The sequence below is a fragment of the Equus caballus genome, chromosome 11 (assembly GCF_041296265.1).
Source record: "Equus caballus isolate H_3958 breed thoroughbred chromosome 11, TB-T2T, whole genome shotgun sequence".
Classification (NCBI taxonomy): Eukaryota; Metazoa; Chordata; class Mammalia; order Perissodactyla; family Equidae; genus Equus; species Equus caballus.
This window is the reverse complement of record NC_091694.1, coordinates 55,384,057-55,398,064: the sequence shown is the minus strand read 5'-3', so window position 1 is coordinate 55,398,064 and position 14,008 is coordinate 55,384,057. Positions and strand designations below refer to the sequence as shown.

General features: G+C 48.2%; 1 protein-coding gene across 12 annotated transcripts in view; it reads right to left on the bottom strand.

Moving 5' to 3' along the window:
* The window catches only part of ARHGAP44 (Rho GTPase activating protein 44), a 180,720-nt gene that overhangs the window by 9,140 nt on the left and 157,572 nt on the right, over positions 1-14,008 (bottom strand). For 5 of the 12 annotated variants that reach the window (XM_023653530.2, XM_005597797.4, XM_070226579.1 and 2 more), the window contains 3 exons: positions 5,207-5,224; positions 4,222-4,452; positions 274-431 (listed from right to left, as the gene is read on the bottom strand). In XM_023653530.2, coding sequence (XP_023509298.1) covers positions 274-431; positions 4,222-4,452; positions 5,207-5,224 — 407 coding nt within the window. Of the gene's footprint in view, positions 1-273; positions 432-2,200; positions 2,583-4,221; positions 4,453-5,206; positions 5,225-14,008 lie in introns of those variants that run through there. The other 7 variants (XR_011423088.1, XM_001503326.6, XM_070226580.1 and 4 more) reach the window with 3 other exon arrangements.

The following is a 14,008-nucleotide window of genomic DNA, read 5'->3' as shown; positions in this document are numbered from 1 at the left end:
ATGATTCTTGCACAGAGGTCTTGGTGGACGGGAAGCAATGCCCTATATGTGCCCCTAACGAGCCTGCTGTTCAAATGAGTAAACCAAGGAATAACGATGGAATGATCCCTCTTGGAGCTGGTTAACTTCCAAAAGCTCTAATGCCCAGATCAGGAAGTTTTCACTAAGCCCCACGGTTTCCAAATATCCATGCTAATTCATGGAAATGAGTTTTTCAGCAGTGTAACAGCTTTCTCTGCCCTGAGACCAGTGTGGAGGGTGGTGGTGATGTACCTTTCCGCAGGGTGTGAGGGCTCTGGTCTGCAGGCGGCTGGCTGGGGCTGGCGCTTGGCTGCACCCCTGGTTGCGTCCCTGCACAGGGTGGCCCCTGGCTGGAGCCTGGACTTCCTTTCTGCCCAGATCCTGGAGAAAGTTCCTTGCTTTTAGAAGTGCTGAAACACAAGCACACAGAACAAAAAAGAACTGAACTCAGGCAACTTCAGCACCAGCACTGTGGATCGCAGTACGCGCTCCCGGGCTCAGCTCAAGTCTGTCCCAGCTCTGGTCTGTCTCGGGCCCTTCTTAAAGCCTTCAAAGATGCCCCCGGAGGTGACTGTCCCTTCTTAGGGCTCTTCCAGCGTGGGTTCCATCCCCATCTCCGTGTGGCACTCACTGCCAGCTCCTTCTATGGAGCTCTGCCTTCTCTCCACAAGGAGGCCACAAGCAGTGGGAGGCAGGGCCCTTGAGCATCCCCACTATATCCTGTGATCAACATGGGATTCTCGCACATTCTGAAACTGGTACAGTTAAGTGCTCTTGTCCCTTCTGTATCCACAGCATACCAGAGCGAGAGGACTTCTTAGGGTCAGTGTGCTGAATGGGGGCTGATGACTTGGGCTCACTCTGCCAAGCCTTATGGCCACGGTTCTCCAGCTCTCCAGCTGCTTTCCCTGAGCCTCCACCACAGCCCCAAACAGGGGAGGAAGTCTGGGACCCACCCTCAAACTCAGTAACAGATCCCAGCAGATGGTAGGGCTGACACAGACTCTGGCTATACTCCTGAACGTGGGCCAGTTCAAGTCCCAGTCCTGCAGGCTTAGAGGGGGGTGAGGGTCAATGGCAGTGAGGGCCTATGGAGTCCCATGAATTGATAAAAGAACACCCTGGGTCACCAGGTCCCAAAGAGGATTCATCCTTCACTGCTAACTCTTTCTCAGGCATTCTCCTAAGGATGAAGTACATGTTAAAAGACACCCTGCTCAACTCCACTCCATAGACCAGCACTCCATAGACCAGGGGCAGCAAATATATGGCTGACTCCTCACTCCTCAACATCCCCCATACGCCATCCATGGCAGACATTACTAATCAATCTCCATCTTTTCCCCACATGGTTCTCACTCATTTCAACATAATGTTCCAGGCAACTCCTAGCAAATCGAGGAAGGTGACCTTGGAGTTGGGAGCAATCCTGTCATCCTTGCTAGAACCCACCTGGATTCTGACCCGCTCAGGTAGGGCATAGGCAGTTTGGGAAACTAAATCCTTTGCAACAGCTATTTCTTCCCACAAAAGGAGCTACAGCCCATTTCGTCTCTAAATTTATTTAGAAACTCCAAATATTACAGAGCTAGGCATATACTTCTCATTCCACTGGGGTATGGTGAGAAAGTCTGGGAGGCAAGGACCTGGGCTGGAACAGCAAACACTCAAATACAACTAGTATTCGTCACCTGAAGGGACGGAGGGAAGACCACATTCTCTCTTTCTTGGGATGAGTTTTATACCACACCTAGGTACCTCCCCAAGGAAAAAGACATTTCATCCACAGGGACCAGAAGAGCAGCAATTCTATTCTCTATTCTGTCAACAAAAAGCAACTACAAACAACAAAAATACCAGAAAACCCTTGCCTCTCTCAGGTTGGGCAAGAACTGGTCTTTTTTTCTTCTTCAGGCCCAAGGTCACCAGGCAGCCAGGCAGTAATGCCAAATATCTCTCTGCCCTTCCATCCATCTCTACCACCATCAGAGGAAGGTAAAGCAAAACAAAAGAAAATACAAAACAAGCAAACAAAAAAATTGCTTCTTGTGGGATAACAGACTTTCCTTCCTTCCTCTGGATGGAGAAGACATCTGTCCAAGAAATCTAGGGACCAAGAAACTTGTCCTTTTCCCTCCCACCTGATACACCTTCCCGCATCACAGAAACAAGTATTTACCTACGTAGCCTTGTTCCTCTCTCTGCAGCATGGGTGCAGCTGACCCAGTGGGGAGAGGTAGGGTGTAAGGTGGTTATTAAGAGCACTAGATGAAGGAGCCATGGTTACGGCACGTTCAAGGGCTGGTTAGTTCTGGGGACGCATGACTCAGTGAGCTGGGGTGCGAAGGGGCAAGAAGCAGAGTTTGGGTTTATAGTTAATGCCAAGCAGATGAGTGGGAGGTGGCTGAGCCTGGCTAGAGAGAGCCGCCAGGCCTGGAGGGGACAGACCTGGGTAGGGAATGGGAAGGTGGGAGCAAGCCAGAGGGAGGGAAGGGCCTGCCATCCTCAGGGTAGGGGGAGCCGTAACAGGAATCCGGCAACTGGAGGAAACATCATCTGGGCTGCAAATGTCCAGAAAACAGAAAAAAAAAGAAAACAAAAAAACAATGGAACACCCATTTGTATTGGACGGAATCCACGTGGGGAAAAAAAGAGTGGTACAAGACACATAAGGATATTGACACCCAGAGGAAAGCTAAAGAACTGGTTACCCTGGGAAAAAGGGGCGTATGACTGCAGGGCAATGGGACTGACCTTTTAAATAACCTGAACCAGTGGGCGACGTTTCCTGCCTGGGAGTGACTCTGCAAGGTCAACCATCCGTAACATTCTGGGAACACCTTCAGGGCCTGGGGAAATCCATCTTTGACAGGCATTTTCTAGAAATATCATTTATATGTCAAATATCTTTTGGCACCAAGTCTCAGTTATAAGATGGGAAATCAGGATGAAGCCGACGAGTGTCCAAAAGGGAAGTGTCCTAGCAAATCAGTCTATTTGTCATCTCCTCCTCATCAGCCTCTCTGACCCACAGCCATTGGCCTCTGCTTCTCCACTGAACTCGCTTCTCCCCCATCCGCATTTCTCAAGTGGACCTGGCGCCCGGGTGAGTACACAGCCAAGGCTGGGTGCCTTGTCCTCTCTGAGTTGGAGCAGCAGCAACAACCCAAGCACGTGCAGTGTCGGTTCCCCCTCCCGAACTCTGCGATTGTCCCCCTTTACCTTTGTCATTTCCCCATTTCACAGGGAAGATCCCTTCTACTCATTAAAGGAAAAGGAAAACCCTGCGATCCCTTCATTTAGGGGGTTAGTATTTGTGTGTGTAAAGATTGGGTTAAAAGGTTCAGCTTCCCAAAGTCTCTAGCATTTTCCAGCAGGGGCCGTGGAGGAATGCTGTGTCCCCTAACAGAATGCCCAGGAGTGTCTGATCTGACACAGCTTTCCTACTTCCCTGAATTGTTTTAGAACAGACAGAAACAAACGAACAGCAGTATCCTTGTGCCATTCCCACTTCTAGACTCTCCTCTGACCACGCCCCTTTTCAGGAAAGACCAGATATGGCCTGGTTCCCCGCCACCCTGGCTATGACCATGTGCTGTAATTATCTGTCAGGGTGTATTTGCTCTCTGGGGCGCATGTGCCTTAAGGGCACAGAGCTAATCTTTCATCTTTGGACAGCAGGGTCCTCCATAAATGTTCACTGAACTAGTGATGGAAGGAGCTTGTGCTCACTTTTTTTTTCTTCCCCTACAAGAATGGAAATACAACCCTGCTGCAAAGGTCACCAGACCCAGCATGACCAGGTGACCTCCACTCCGTCTCTCCTTTGCAGTAAAAATGGCTCCTAGGAATCTAAAGGTAGAGGAGAGGGAGGCAGAAACACTGGCATTCTACATTTCCAAAGAAGCACACTACAGGCATAGGAAGGTGGAAACGCAGAGGTGGGAACTCAGAGTCCTCGCTCTCTTGAGCAAGCTGCAGCCTTCCACGGTTTCTTGGGGATGCTATTCTTGGGAAGCCTGAGCTTTATCTGATAATCCAGGGAGCTGTGAATGACTTACTGGGTGCCAGCACGGCGGAGAAAGCCGAACTCGAACGTGAACTCGGGAGATGACAGAGTCCAAGAGGCCCGGAGCGGTGCGGCAGAGCCGGCCACCCTCCGCGCATCGCGCCGCCCGCCCCCGCTGCGGGGCCGCTTACCTGGTCCGCTCGGCGGCGCTGGGCTGCAGGCCCAGGCCAGATGGAGAGAGCGAAGGCGCCGCTGAGGCCGGGCCGTCCGGGGGCTGCTCGGGCACGGGCGATGGCAGGGGCGCTGCCGGCTCGGCGGGCGGGGCGGGGGGCTGCATCGGGGGTGGGGCGCACGATGCTTTCCGGCCGGCCGAGGAGCCTCTTCGAGCCACCCAGGATGTGTCCATGACCCTCACGCCCATGCTGACGAGGGACACAAAGACACCTGCTTACCCACGAGTGACAGGCGACAGGCTCCCTCCCCCACGAAGCGGACACATTCAAGCACGTCCGCGTTAGGAGAACAGCAGCACAGCCTTAGCACCCTCCTGGGCCCAGGGAAGCGAGGCATCTACCGTGCTCCGCGGACGGCCGGGCAGGCGACGCTCGGAGCACCCTGGCTGCTCCAGGCCGGGCCCCACACCAGCGGCCCTGGCACAGCTGCCAGCTGGCTTCCACCCTCTGCCAAAGCCAGCTGGCCTTAGGATCTGGGCGTGGAATCCAAGCTTCCCTCAGAGCAGAATGCGGCCTCTCTGCGGGGCACTCACTCCTCCCAAGCGGGAGATGGAGGTGGGCAGGATAGGGACCCGGGCGGCGTCAGACTGGAACTCGCACTGACCAGCAGGAGACATCTAAATATCCATCCTTCTTCTTCTGTCACTTGGAGGTCTAGAGCACAGGACCCACTCGGGATTCGTGCTCAAGCCCAGGACCCTGGCCAAGCTACCACCTCTGCTGGCCACACCCACTTATCTACACAGCAGGGAAGGGGCTGACCATGCCTATGGTCACCAGGGGCTTTGATTTAATTTTAATGATGGGAACACAGTCAGCTTCAAGTAAGTCGGCCAAGCAACCAAACACGGCACATTCACCCTCTGGCAGCGCTCACTAAGGCACAGCTTGCTGGGCTTTCCGAGACCGAACGTGGCCTCGAGGCTACCCGAGGATACCGTACCTTTGGATTTTCCTAAGGCTGCAGGGACAGAAACATACAGATATTAGTGTCAAAGAAACTACGCCTTCCTATGGACATACAGGTCATCTCTTGTGGCTCAGGGGCTAAGTGTGGGGCTTTTATTGTGCCATGAAATTCTTTCAATTTAAAGTGACTCTTCTATTTGTATGGATGGACATCATATCCTATCAAGCACACAGCAGAATAAAGAGCAGCTGAAGAGTTGCTATCAGTGCCTAGAGGGGCACAGGTGAGGGGAGGGTGTCATAATGGAGAAAAAGAATCAGTGGAAGTAGCCATCTGCTCGCTTCTAAGCTACGTGACTTAGGAGGTGGTCACTTCCCAGTCCAAGAGGTGACTGGTCCTGTAATACACAGTCAAGGCCTTCAGTGACTAAGACAAGAGCTAATATTTATAGCATTAAGGGAGACACAGACATTCACGCAGGGAGAACACAGGTCTCCTCGCCAGCACCAGTCTCTACCACGTGAATGCACAGTGGGGTATGAGGTTACTGAGTGCTTACTCTCACCCACACTGGTCAGAAGCACAGAGCTATGACACCATGAAATCCTGCCCACCTAAGGTCACAGTTACCTTGCAGAGGTGCAGCAAGATTAAAAAACAAGGTTCAAGTTTTCAGATTGGTTGTAGCAGGTGGGATTTGGGTCCTTTAAGGGAATATGCTTCGGGATGGAGTCTGCAGTGAGGTGCACAGTGGAGACGTGGATATGGACAGCTTCCTGACGCTCTCTCCTCTGTAGGATCCCCAGAGACCTCTGCATCTGTAGGATCATTGCTCATCCTTCTCATCTCCCTTGGATGGCTCTGAGGAGGTACCTTGGGGGGAGGGATTGTCTCTTTCCTGGACCCATTAGCTTTCAAGCCATCTCGGGTCTGAGGACCCTCCACTAATAAACAAGGACCTTCTATAGAGATCCAGAATCACTCTTGGAGGCCACTCAAAACTCTGGCACAGGATCCAGTTGCATCCCAATATTTAAAGTGGGCCATGAGGGAGTATCAAACTATGCTCTTTGGGCTTCAGAATTTATCAGGATGAAAAGAGCAAAAAGTTTAATATTCCCCTAGGGAAAGAGAACTGATACCACTTGGTTGCAATGGTCAGAGAAGATGGCAGGTGTGCAAGATGTTTCCCATGGTGATCAGGAGAAGGAGCCCTAAGGGATGTAAGCCTCATCCTGTCTCCTCTTCCTTACCCTGTTCTCTTTCACTTAGGAAGACCTGTGCCATTGGTGGGGGTGGGAGAAGGCATGAACTTCAGGATCAGGGTGGGTGGGGGATGCTTTCTACTTCCAGCGGCATCTTCCAGCATCAGCAACCTCAGACACCAGGCTACCCGGTGATCTTCTCCTGGTTTACAAGGGAAGGAGCCAGCTGGGCTATGGGGTGTGGACCAAGGAGACCTACGAAATGTCAGGGGCAAAACGTCAGCAATCAAGAAATAAGGGCTGACCGTACACTTCTGCTTTTACAAAGAGACTGTTGTGCCATCTGTAATCACCACCTTCCCAGCTGAAATTACTTCCTTGTGGGAGGCAGCATCACGTGGTCACAGTGAACATACATCAAATGTTCACTGATATTTTCAAAAAGTAATACAATTTTCCCAGAGGGAATCAATCACAAAGGCAATAGCAATACTCTTGGAGCCCTAAAAGCATATTTACTTTCAGAAGCGAATTGGTACAGATAACTCTATATTTATATTTAAATGTTTGAAAGTCTAGATAGAACTCACCCTGACGACAAAACTGGTAAAATTGCTTGGCACGCTGCGAGGAGGGGAAGCTATTCAAAGATGGAAGAATACAACTAGAAGGTTCTATCAGCAGTTCATGAGTTTGTGTTCATTGTTCTATCGCATAAAGAAGCAACACTAGCCAGAATCAAGAAACTGCTTGTGTTTGCCAAGAAAGGAGTGACATGGAAGTGCAATTAATCAAGAACAATGGACTCCATTAGAAGTCACTGCATAGACACCTAAGGCCAGGCTGGATGTCAAGTATTTCTCATGGCCCACTGCTTCTGGTGAAAACCAAGAAGAACTTGGTTTTCAATCTCTTTACAGTTGAATCAAGGAGGAAGCAAGAAGCCAGAGGCCAGGAAGAAGCAAAGGGTTTGGAAATCCATCTGCGGGAGGCAGGAATACATAGCAGAGTCCAGGAGGTGACCTCAGGCAAAGCCTCTCTTCTGGCTTTCCCGGCCTCCTGAGAAGAGGGAGCAAGGTGGCAGGAGAGGAGGTCCTGCAACAGCTGGGAGCTGACCCTAACACGTGCCTCCCACTCCTCTCTTTTAGGGTAAGGAGGCCAGGGGTGGGGAATCCAGAGTTCTCACCCACTCACCAGGGGATTCATGTTGGGTAGGCCAGGTGACAAATCCTCACCTTGGCAAGGTAGCCCCAGTGAAGTACAATCTGCCCTGTTAAACTCTTCCCAGTCTACCAGGACCTTATATTTATAAGTAACTTATCCTCAGCCATACTTTGTATTTTTCTTGAGAGACTCTATCATGGAATAGGTTCTAGAAGGATTCAGTCCTCCAGACCTAGTTAAACCATTCATTGACTCAGTAGAGCTCTCTCCTCATCTACAGAATGAGGCTAATACCTTCCATCCCACTTCCAACATTTCCATGAAGGTAATTTATCAATGATTGAGTGCTAAGATATATTTAGCACACCCTTGGACTATTACTTAGGAGTGGAAGCCAAGTGGTCATGCAACGGGGTTGTGGTGGTATGTGAGAGATGGGAAACACAAGAGTGCCTGGTAAGAGGTATGTCTAGCTATGTAAATGATATTTTATGGGGTTGACAAGTTGGAGATGCAGAGAATCATATGACATCCTGATGGAGAGAAGGGAAAGGCCTGGTAGCTAGATTGTGGTGCAGCTGGAGTGGCAGCCCCCATGATGTGGTGACCCCATTCCCTGTCCTGCTCACCTTATTTTTTCTAGGGAGCAGCACAGCCCTGTGGGCAAGAGTATGAGTTTTGGAAAGGGGATTTAAGATTTGAATTCCAGATTTTCTCATTACTAACTGTGTGACAGTCCTCTGATTATCCTCTGTAAAATGGGAGTAATAATGTCCCCATCTCTCTGAGGGCAGTTGTAAAGAACAAATAGAAGAGTGTGCACAAATTACTTAGCACCTACTGAGAAATTAATAAGCACTAGCCTTGATGATGATGATGCTCTGTCCTTGTAGGTGCCAAGTGTGGACAATGTAAGAAAAAAAATTCCCAGGGAGAAAAAAAGAGAGTGAACTCAGGTCTAGACCAGGCTGATTGAAGGGCGAAAAGAGGATACTGTGTCAGTCAATCAGGCACAGTATGAGATGGAGATATCAGAAAGACCTCATCTGGGTCGTCACCTGGTTTACAGGGTCTGCCGTCAGATTTCTTCCCTGCCTAATACTGGCCCTAAACATTAAAATATTTTGGGGTGGCTTCTCTTGTAGAAGTATGGAAGGGAACAAAACACAAGGAACAGAGGTAAGTAAGAGTTGTTTTCTCCTAGGTTCCTAGTCTTCTAGGAATCTGGTGAGTTAGATGGGCCCATGTGTGTTTCAGAGGACAGGATACTGAAAGCCGGCTTGGATGATCCTAGGCTTAAGGAACAGAAAAATAAAGAAGGGATCCTCACAATGCCCCCAAGTCTTATTGCTCGGCCCAGGTCACCAGGGCAGGAAAGGAGGAAAGGACAAGAAAGGTCATCTTGGCTGAAAGGTTCTTGGAAAGACAGACTGTGATAGGGTGCAGGAGACTCAGGCAGGAATGGCCACAATCCTTCCTGAATACAGAAGGTCTTCCATGTGGCGAGGAGCCTCCTGCAACCTCTCACATCCTTGGCTACTCCATTTTGGTTTAGTATATTTTGTGCTTGCAGAATTAGCCCAATTGCTCATGGCAGGGTGAAGACATAAAAACATCTAAAGTGTTTATTGAGGTGCCAAAGAAAGGGCTTGCTCAGGGTGCCCCATGGATGGAGAAGGACACCCAGTCACACTGCTATCTTAAAAACATGATAACGTCACTCAAAAATCTAGTGTGTGTACTAAAAACAGCTGAGATTTGCTATGCGCCAGACATTGTTCTAAACACTTTGTAAGCAATATCTTAATTAATGCTCAGAAATAACTCTGAGGGTGGTGCTTACTATTATTTTCCTATTTCACACATAAAGACATGAAGACATTCAGAGGTTAAGTATTTTCCTAAGATCACATGGCCAGGATTCGAACCCAGAGAGCCTGATCCCAAAGTTCATAATGGGCACGTTCACAGGACAACTTCACATAGGGTTATTTTTTGCACACAGGGTGGCAAAGGTTAGACTTTTCAATGTCTCCTTGATGCAGGCAGTGAAGGAGCATCATTGTGTTAAAGTCTGTAACCTGGTAGGCCACACAGGGAAAGCATAAGATCCAGGACCTTAAAAAATTAAAGAGACAAAGGCCTGCCCAGAAAAGAAAAAAGAAAAAGCCAAAATCTGAAAGTTGGAAGCTCCAGCTCCAAGAAGATTCGGTATCCACAGGCAGAACGCATTTATCACTGAGCAGAAGTTGGCTGTGGACAATTCTAGGTAATAAGTCGTCAGGGGTTAGCAGCTGATTTCTGGTTTTCTTTTTGCCCCTGTAGGACAGATATCTGCTGTGCTGTTTTTGAACCCTGGTCAGGAACAATCCTAGCCAGAGATGTGTACAATAAATGGCTTTAAAGTATTCAGGTCTATAGAGATCAGGAGGTTTCGAATTTTGTCCTGGAGATCAATCACATTTGCCAAAGGCCAGCCGAGAGAGAGGAGACAAGCAAACCTGGTGGTTCCCCACACATCCCCTGAAGCCTTGGAAGTTCAGGGACTGCTCAAGATGAACTTGGAGGCCAGGGCCTGTGGGTGCCAATGTGAGAGAGAAGGGAAGCTGGACATCTGACTGAGCTTTGCCTACACTCAGCCAGGGAGGCCAGAGTCAGGTGTTTCCCAGCTCCTCTCGGGATGACTCCTCTCCTAAATACTTAATAACAGTTTCTTCACCTCTCCAGTACAAAGAAAGGCCGAGTCAACCGGCCACATTTCACACACTTGGTCTCAGCCTCTATAAATGTGTAAATCCTGGAAAAGTGGAAGCTGAGGTGAGACCTGGGACAAGAATATACCTCTCAAGAGTCCATTCAATCAATCCAAATCCAAAATATGAGTCACATTTTCCACTGGTATCCAGGATGACTCTCTAGGTAAGCCTGCCTTATAGGTTCAGGCTCCTACCTGGAATAAAATTATTACACCTTCTACCCATGATTTAATTCCTTTCAGGGCTACTGTCTTTTATGTGCTGACCATCCTTCCACTGCGAGTCTACAGAAGACCTCAGTATCTACAATTACAAACACAAATCTCTTGGAGCACGAGTTCTGATTATTTCATGACAATAGGCTTTATGATCTAATAAATTTGGGAAATTATGCATGCCACAGCCTTGTTTTGAAGATTTGTGGCACGTAACGCATGTTAAAGACCCTAAGAAGTCATATGGTAAAGAAATTGGCTTAAATGTGTTGAATCATGGGTTTCAGGAACTCACTAGACCCCAGATTTCCATCCCCAGACCCCAATATAACCAAAAATCAGTGGAAATAGTATTACATAGAGCACCACTCAGATTGCTCTCAAACCTTCTTAATTAAACATGCCTATTCCAAATTACAGAGCCTCTAGGTTAAGATCCAGATGGGTTGGACAAGACCCATCACAGAGCAGCTCTCAAGCACAAACTGAGAATGTGTCACACATGAAAGTGAGCTCCAGGAGAGATCACTAGCTCTGGTATAAATACCCTCAAAGAGATTTGGTTGCTGTTAACTGGCTCTGGTAGAGGACCTCTGAGGACCAGACCTCTGTGGAGCATGTGAAATGGTTACAGGCATGTCGGATTTCAAGACTTGAAAGAAGAGTGCACATTGGTCTTCTGAGTTTAAAGAGCCAAGGTCATTGGGATCTCTGTGGACAGACTGCCATCGCACTGGGATCCCAGAGTCTGCAGGCAGCTTCCCAGATGCTGTGAGGCCTTGCCACCCGTGGGTTTAGGCTAGAACTAGACAGGGTAGTGGGAGAGATGTGTCAGCCAGCAAGTGTAGAGAGCATGGGCCAGATGCAGATGGAAGCAAACAGGCAGCGGGGAAAGCGGGCATCAAGGAAACGGTGTGTAAGGCGGGGGCAGGGGCAGGACTGGCGAGGTCTGTCTGAAGTCTGAGGCTGGCAAAGGGCGGGAGTGGAAGCAGCGGTAGAAAGAGGGAGGAAGATAGCCATCAGCAGGGTAGAGAAGTGAAGCTAGGAAGGAGGCTTCATCGCTGATGTCATTTCTGTTCCTGCCTCTCTGCTTTTCCATGGGCCCCTCAACGATCCCAGCTGAGTTTGTTCAGATTGTGCAGGGGACGCAGCCAATGGACACATCTGACAAATGCTTAGGGTCTGTGGATCCATCTTGACCAATGGGCAAGAAAGTATAGACATCTTGGCCAACTTTTTTGGAGGCAGTAAGTCTTCCATATAAAGTATTTTACATGACCAGGGATAATACTTCTGCCAATGTCAAAAAAATAGAAGGGATTTGCAAGGTTACTTTAATTTATTATTTGAAAAGAATGAACCAAGAAACAAATATCACTATTCTATAAAACAAATAAACAAACAAAAAACAATACAAACAAGACGTTAAAAATACATACCAACCTGCACCCTAAAATTTCTAAGCGGGAGCTTAGGAAAGTGCAGACAGCCCTAGCGTGACCTACTCAATACTGTCACTCAGAGCGTTGGCAGGGTTAGGACGGTCTGCATGTCACACCAACATTCGATGGCTAAAGTAGGAAAGTTCTGATAAATTTTTAAGAATGGTATCATTGCCAAATTCTTTATTCAGAATGGCAAAAATTTTTGTGATTCAGTGGTTCTCAACCCTAGATGCACATTAGAATCATCTGAGACACTTTTAAAAAATACCAGGGCCTGAATCCCATCCCAGGCCAGTTAAATCAGACTGGAGGAGTGGGGGCTGGGGGGTGCAGGACACTAGTATTCTTTTTTTAAAGTTTGTTCTAGCTCTCTTGTTTCGCATAACAAACCCCCTCAAAACTCAGTAGCTTATTTATCTAGGTTGCAAATGCACAGTTTTGGCAGAGTTAGACAGGGACAGCTGTCTACCCTACACAGCACTAGCTGAGGTGGCTTGAGTTGGCCTGGAAGGCTCCAAGACGATTCCCTCACAAAGCCGGTAAGTTGGTGCTGGCTGTCAGCTCGGTGCTTGGCTGGGAATGAAGGTTCGGGGCTTCAGTTTCTCTCCAAGGGGCTGCTTGTACTCCCACACAGTGAGGTAGCTGAGTTTCAAGAACAAGTACTCCAAGAGACCAAGGCGTAATCAATAACGCTTTTTCTAACCTAGCTTCGGAAGTTCCAGAACATCACTTCCACCACACTGTGTTCGTTAAGTCACAGAGGCCAACTCAGAGTCAAAGGGAGGACAATTAGATTTCAATCCTCACTGGGAGGAGGATCAGAGCACCTGTTGCCATCTTTACCATGAAGCTCCTGGTGTGTAGCTACAGGGGAGGGATGTATTACTTTCTGGTGGCTACTGTAACAACAGAAATTTATTCTCCCACAGTTCTGGGGGCCAGAGGTCCAAACTCAGTCTCACTGGGCTGAGATCAAGGGGTCAGCAGGGCTGCGCTCCCTCCAGAGGCTCCAGGGAGAATCTGTTCCTGGTCTCTTCCAGCTCCTGGGCGCTGTTGGCATTCCTTGGCTTGCAGCCACATCTTCCAATCTCTCTTGGCCATATCTTCAAATCTCTCTGCTCCATCTTCATGTCTCTCCTTCTCTGTGTGTGTATGTCAGATCTCCCTCTGCCACCGTCTTAGGACACATGTGATTGCATTTAGGGCCCATTCTGATAATCCAGAGTAATCTCCTTATTTCAAGATCCTCATTTTAATCACATCTGCAAAGACCCTTTTCCCAAATAAGGTGATATCTACAGGTTCCAGGCTTAGGACCTGATATCTTTGGGGGGTCAGTATCGTGCCTACCACAGACATGAAAAATGTATATGTGAGCTCCCAAATCTGACCCCAGGACTTGCCAAAGAAAGTCAGTTTCTTGTGTCCTCATGACTCAGAAACACATCAAGACCAAAGCCAGGAGCTGGGATGGGAGTAAACTGCTTTGTATGATATCTAGGACATGACTGGCTTCAGCTCAGGAAAATGTCACTGGCACGGATGGGGAACTTACCATTTCTTTCAAATGTTATGCAATTTTTCTTCCCCCAATTTCCTTTTTTTAAAAGTAACGGCTTTATTGACATATAATTGATGATATTCTTTTTTAACCTGACCAAAAAACTTCAATAAAGTGAGCTTTAATTTGTCAGTGTTTCAAGTGGTGGTTAGAAGACTATGAAATGCATCTTATAGACTTTAAGTGTTCAGAAATGGGGACAAATGTGGAGAATAGCCCTAATACTGCAAAAATAACACAGGGACTCAGCTGATGCAAGTTCCTTTCCTCTCCCACAAAACACTTACTCACAACTTGACGTTTCGGTTTCTCTTAAAGCCAGTTAAGAACTGATCATTGACAAGCTCCCTGTACCTTAAAACATATGTGCTGACGCCCCAGACAACTCAGCGAGGGTGACCCTAAACCAGTAAGCCCTCCACTTAATTTAATGTTTAATACAAAGTTATACATAACATGTATTCATTTCATGGGCAACAATTATTTATG